General features: G+C 52.5%; 1 protein-coding gene across 1 annotated transcript; it reads right to left on the bottom strand.

Moving 5' to 3' along the window:
- Positions 1-929: 929 nt before the first annotated feature.
- GPR31 (G protein-coupled receptor 31) lies at positions 930-3,630 on the bottom strand. The gene has a single exon (XM_032651465.1). It carries the CDS (start codon positions 3,484-3,486, stop codon positions 2,305-2,307), a length of 1,182 nt encoding a protein of 393 aa, XP_032507356.1. The 5' UTR covers positions 3,487-3,630; the 3' UTR covers positions 930-2,304.
- Between the last annotated feature and the right edge of the window lie 1,414 nt (positions 3,631-5,044).

Below are 5,044 nucleotides of genomic sequence, written 5' to 3'. Positions count from 1 at the left end.
CCCAACAGAGTTTTATGTATTATTTGGTCTCCACAATAATCCCGTACGGTCTGTTGTTATTATCCCCATTTTATGGAAGAGGAAAGTTCAGAGCGGTTCGGTGAATTGTCCCGGGTCACAGAGCAGGGAAGTGACCGAGCAGATGCTGACCCAAAGGCTCTGACCGTGGCCAGTAACCCAGGGACTCTCAGCCCTGGCTGCACAGTAACGGGGTTAATGAAGGGCCTTTGAACTTACCCATGTCTCCCAGACCAACCGAGTCAGGCCGCCCCGGAGTTAGCCGAGACATGGGGGTTTCAAAGCTCCTGGATCCCACGGCAAGTCCAGGAGAAGGTCAGCAAGAGCCCGAGAGGCAGTAATGCTGTGAGGAGACCTCCCCGTTTCGCCAGGCAGAGCCACTGGCCGTAGCATCGTGGAGGGAGCCAGGCAGGACCGACCGTGCGTGAGAAGTGTTCGTGCCCAGCGTTCACCAGCAGGCCTGTCTAGACAACCACATGAGCTGGATTTGCCCCACCTAAGGGCGCCTGATGTCTGTAGATGGGTACATGCTTTTGGGGTGTGGAATTTACTTGTGTGGGGAGTAAAGAATCTAGATGTCATCAGCAGGGAAATGGTTAAGAAACAGCTTCTGGGAAGACGATTAGGTCATCAGTAATGCTTACGGGGAATTTATCATAATATGGAAAATATTTATGTTAAATGTTGGATTTTTTTAAAAGGAACATTAAAAATTGTATATGCAGTAAGACCAAAGGAAGAAAAATGGAGACATTTCTTTTCTTTGAGAGGGAAGAAACACAGCATAGAATGTTCCCATCAGAGAATTTTATTTGACCTCTTTGCATCTCATCTGGTCACATTTCCCTTCTAAGACCTTTGAAATTCTGTTCACTAAGGAGGAAATAAAACCCAAGAAAATAGCACAATGCTGCTGATGGGACCCTCGCTCCCTTGGGGACCACTGGGCACATTACACTACGGTGTCAACAGGGTCTACATCCTTCAGAAGCACAATAGTGGGGGTCACGCCGCATTTCAAGTCTGGTTCTGGTAAAAGGAACCTACCCGGGAGGCAAACAGCTCCGGGAGAGGGTGAGGATTTGCCCTTTTCTATTGCCTAATGCCAGCAGTTTTAACCTTAACTATTACAGCGATCATAGGACTACCTCCTGGGAAAAGCAGAGGTCTCTCCCTGGGGGCAGTACAGGTGCAGCTCCAGGTGAGGTCGCCTGGTGTGGGCTGCATGGGACCCTGTATTACACGCAGACCCCAGGCCTCTTCTAAGCACTTTGGTGAGTCCCTTTGGGGGAGAGCACAAGCGCCTTGAACAGAGAGTGAGAGATAAGGCAGATAGGAAGCGGACTTCCTAAATCCTTTGTCACTGGCATGAGCTACAAATTTGGGACATAATTTAAGAAGAGTGAGAGGAAAAGATGCAGCCGTTGTTGGTGTCCAGGGGCTGTGCCCACCCTCCCTGCAGTGGCCTTGCACCCGGGCTGGTCCCTAGCTGCTGTCCTCAGGAGTTGCCATTGGGTGGAAATCACCATTTCACATGCAAATTGGTATCTCACGCTGTGTGTTTCTCCCAGGAGGCTTAAAGTACAGTGATTTTTTTTTAGAGCAGGGGAAGCAGATTGAGTTTCAAAAGTATTCAGGCATTCAAACTTAAAAAAAAGTACTAGAAGCAATTTTGAGACGTTTAGTAGGAAAGTATTCCTTATAATAAACGAGGGCGCTGACGGTGTTGTCTTGGATGTAATGTGTAAAATCTGTGCAGGTGAAGCTCAAGTTTACCAATCAGTTGTGAGCTAAGAAGAACTGAGCTCAGGACACTTACACCCTGCGGAACCTGTTTTTAGACCCAAAGCCCCACTTCGCCATGTCAGTTACCACGAGTCTGTGCAGTAAGTAGAAAAAGCGCATAGAGTTTTTGCATTTTTTGCATTCAAGCATAGAAGGATAAAGTGACTTGCCAACACCAAACGGAGTCAGGACCGCGTCTGCAACACCGCCTTCCACCGCCTTCCGCGTCACCGGTCCACCACAGCATCTTTTTCCAGCTATGACTGTGTCTTAGTCATTTAGTGATTGAACCTGCATGGGAATTGTGTAAAGGAGGCTCTGCTCGCTCATTTTGATGAACTGCTCTGCGACACAAAATAGCTGAAGGAAATCCTGTTAAACAACAGTGACACTTGCTGAAGTTGCGTTCAAGCTTGGAGTGCAGAATCTTAAGTAACCATCGTGACTGCTCAGCGCCCCCCGGGTAGTTGTCGTGGACGCGAGGTGGGGAGCTGGCCATCCTCAGGAGTAAGAATCTCTGAGCTCACAGCCCGGAGCCTCTGCTTCCTGCTTTCGGGCCCTGAGGGTGAGGGTGTAGAAGAGCTTGCGGTAGGAGCGTCTGAAGGCGGGGTTCGAGAAGCAGTACACCACGGGGTTCAGCACGCCCTGCAGGTAGGTGAGGCTGCCGGTCACGTCGGCGGCGTGGACCATGGAGCTCAGGACCCCGCAGCTGAGCGCCCCTCGGAAGATGGCCAGTAGGATGCGGGCCAGGAAACTGGGCAGAAAGCACAGCGTGAACAGCACCCCAACCATGGCCACCAGCGCCTGGGCCCTCTGCAGCTTGGGCTGCTTGTGTGGGTCTCGGAGCCGCTTTTGGAGAGTCCTGATGAGGCCGGCACTGCAGAACAGGATGAGGCCGAAGGCAAGGATAAACTGGAGGAAGGAGAGGGCTTCCTGCCAGATGAGGCTGAAGGAGGACTCCGTCCTGGGCTCAGAACTGGGGCACTCGGCCTCAGAGAGAAACACGCTTTGGTGAGTGAGGGCTGCCGTCATGAGCCAGACCAGGACCGAGATCCCCCAGGCCGCCCGCACGGACAGAAGGTTGACTTTGAGCCGCGAGTGGACCACCCGGAGGTAGCGGTCCAGGGCCACGGCGGTGAGGAAGGCGACACCCGCCCCACGGCACAGGGACCGCAGGAAGAGCATCCCTTGGCAAGACGCACGTCCCAAGCCCCAGGTCTTCTGCCGCAGGTAGAAGGCGGCGTGAAAGGGCAGGCAGGCAGCCAGCAGGAGGTCTGCTAGGACCAGGTTGAACAAGTAGACGGCGTAGGGCTTCCACACCTTCAGACGGAAGAAGAAGGTCCAGAGCGCCACGGCGTTGCCCAGCGTGCCCAGGCTACACTCCAGCAGCAGCAGCGAGGCCGTGCTCACCTCCGCCGCGTAGCTGTGCGCCACCGAGCAGTTGGGTGGCAACATGTGGCCGAGTCCCCGCCGCGGCCGAGCCTGACGCAGCGGAGCACAGGGACGCAGGCCCGAGTTCGTTCTTTTTCCCACAGAAGGACAGAAAGCACACTGACCGGCATCGAATAAGGTAAAAGGCAAACTAAAATTTGTCTGTGGAAAGAGGATCGGGGCAGAGGGAAAAAACCTCTTGCAGTTTTGTTTTGCCCTGAAAGCAGGGAAATTGTGTTTCACTTCCCACATCTGGCATTAAACTGAAGTCCTAGTGTCCTGAGAGTGTCCACGTGAGCACGGCTCTCCATCCACAGCTGTCACTGAAGGAGCTTGAGAAGTTTGGGAAGACTTGCTGTCTATAAAGTTAAAATAATGATGGAAACAAATAGACGGTTCTCTAAGTCTGCATTGTTTTCCGGTAGATCTGGTCCCGCATTCCCCTCGAAGAGGGTATGGGGTGGGGGGGACCTGGCCATTTTGTAGTTGCCCATTTTCACCTGTCCTTTCATTTTGTTAGATTTGATTTTCTGCTGAGGAGGCTTCCCTGACCAGGGATGGAGCCCGTGCGCCCTGCAGTGGAAGCTCGGAGTCCTAACCGCTGGACTCCCGGGGAAGTCCCTGCTCAGCCTGGTTCGGGCTTTGGAATCAAACGGACTCTGGTTCTGTCTGGTCTCTCCACTTAGCAGCAATGTGGGGTGAATATGACAATAGCTACCTGCGGGGTCCTTGTAGTTGAGGTACTCTTACAGATACAGCACTGTGCACTGTATCTGGGGCATCTCGGCTGCCAGATACATTTGCTGCAGTAATTACTAACTTCTGTCTGATGCTTAGACTTTTAACAAAACGATGCTTAGACTTTTTTTTCTTTTTTTGCGATACACAGGCCTCTCACTGTTGTGGCCTCTCCCGCTGTGGAGCACAGGCTCCGGACGCGCAGGCTCAGCGGCCACGGCTCATGGGCCCAGCCGCTCCGTGGCATGTGGGATCCTCCCGGACCGGGGCACAAACCTGCGCGGCAGGCGGACTCTCAACCACTGCGCCACCAGGGAAGCCCGATGCTTAGACTTTTAACGAAACTTTTTTTTTTTTCCCAATGTAGTAATACAATTTCGCACCCAACTGCAGTTCCACGGTGCGTCGATGCCTTCGTTTCTGAGACCTAACTTGGAAGCTTTAAGGGGTCTCAACAGTAAGAATTACTATTTTGCTGCATGTGTTCCACGTGTCATGTGCTCTCCTGTGTTATTGCAACGAACCGAGCAACACGAGGTGCAGTAGGTACAATTTTAAGCTCTATTTTTTTTTAAATAAATGTATTTATTTATTTTTGGCTGCGTTGGGAAAGCCCTATTTTATGGATGAAGGCGTGGCAGCTCAGAGAGGTTAGGTCACTCGCTCCAGGTCACAGGGCAGTCAGCGGCAGGAGCAAGGTCCCCCCAGCCCAGCTTGCACCAGAGCCCAGGGTCTTGACCACGCTGCCCACCGCTTCCCTGCTGGCAGCAGCCTCACTCCTGTGTGCATGAAAAGTCCATGTCTCAGGAAGCCCACCACGACTATTGATTTACATGACATTTTGGGTCATTTGACTTGCAGTCCTTTTTGCTTTAATTTTATCAGGGTTTTCCTTTCCAACTGGGCCACCAGCCCACACGTCCCCCCATCTCTGCGTCACGCAGGTTCACCTGCCTCGTGTTTCCTAAGAAGGTGCGCTTGGAGAGTCTTCCAAGCGTCCAGAGCTGCAGAAACATCCCGACTGGTACCTCTAGTGACACCTCCCATGAACTGCATGCCTGTTATAAAGGGT

This window comes from Phocoena sinus, chromosome 12, assembly GCF_008692025.1.
Source record: "Phocoena sinus isolate mPhoSin1 chromosome 12, mPhoSin1.pri, whole genome shotgun sequence".
Classification (NCBI taxonomy): domain Eukaryota; kingdom Metazoa; phylum Chordata; class Mammalia; order Artiodactyla; family Phocoenidae; genus Phocoena; species Phocoena sinus.
This window is presented reverse-complemented; position numbering and strand designations above follow the sequence as displayed.

Excerpts from the sequence above, each read along its gene's own strand:
- GPR31 (XM_032651465.1), bottom strand. The coding sequence starts at position 3,486 with ATGTGGGAAGTGAAACACAATTTCCCTGCTTTCAGGGCAAAACAAAAC.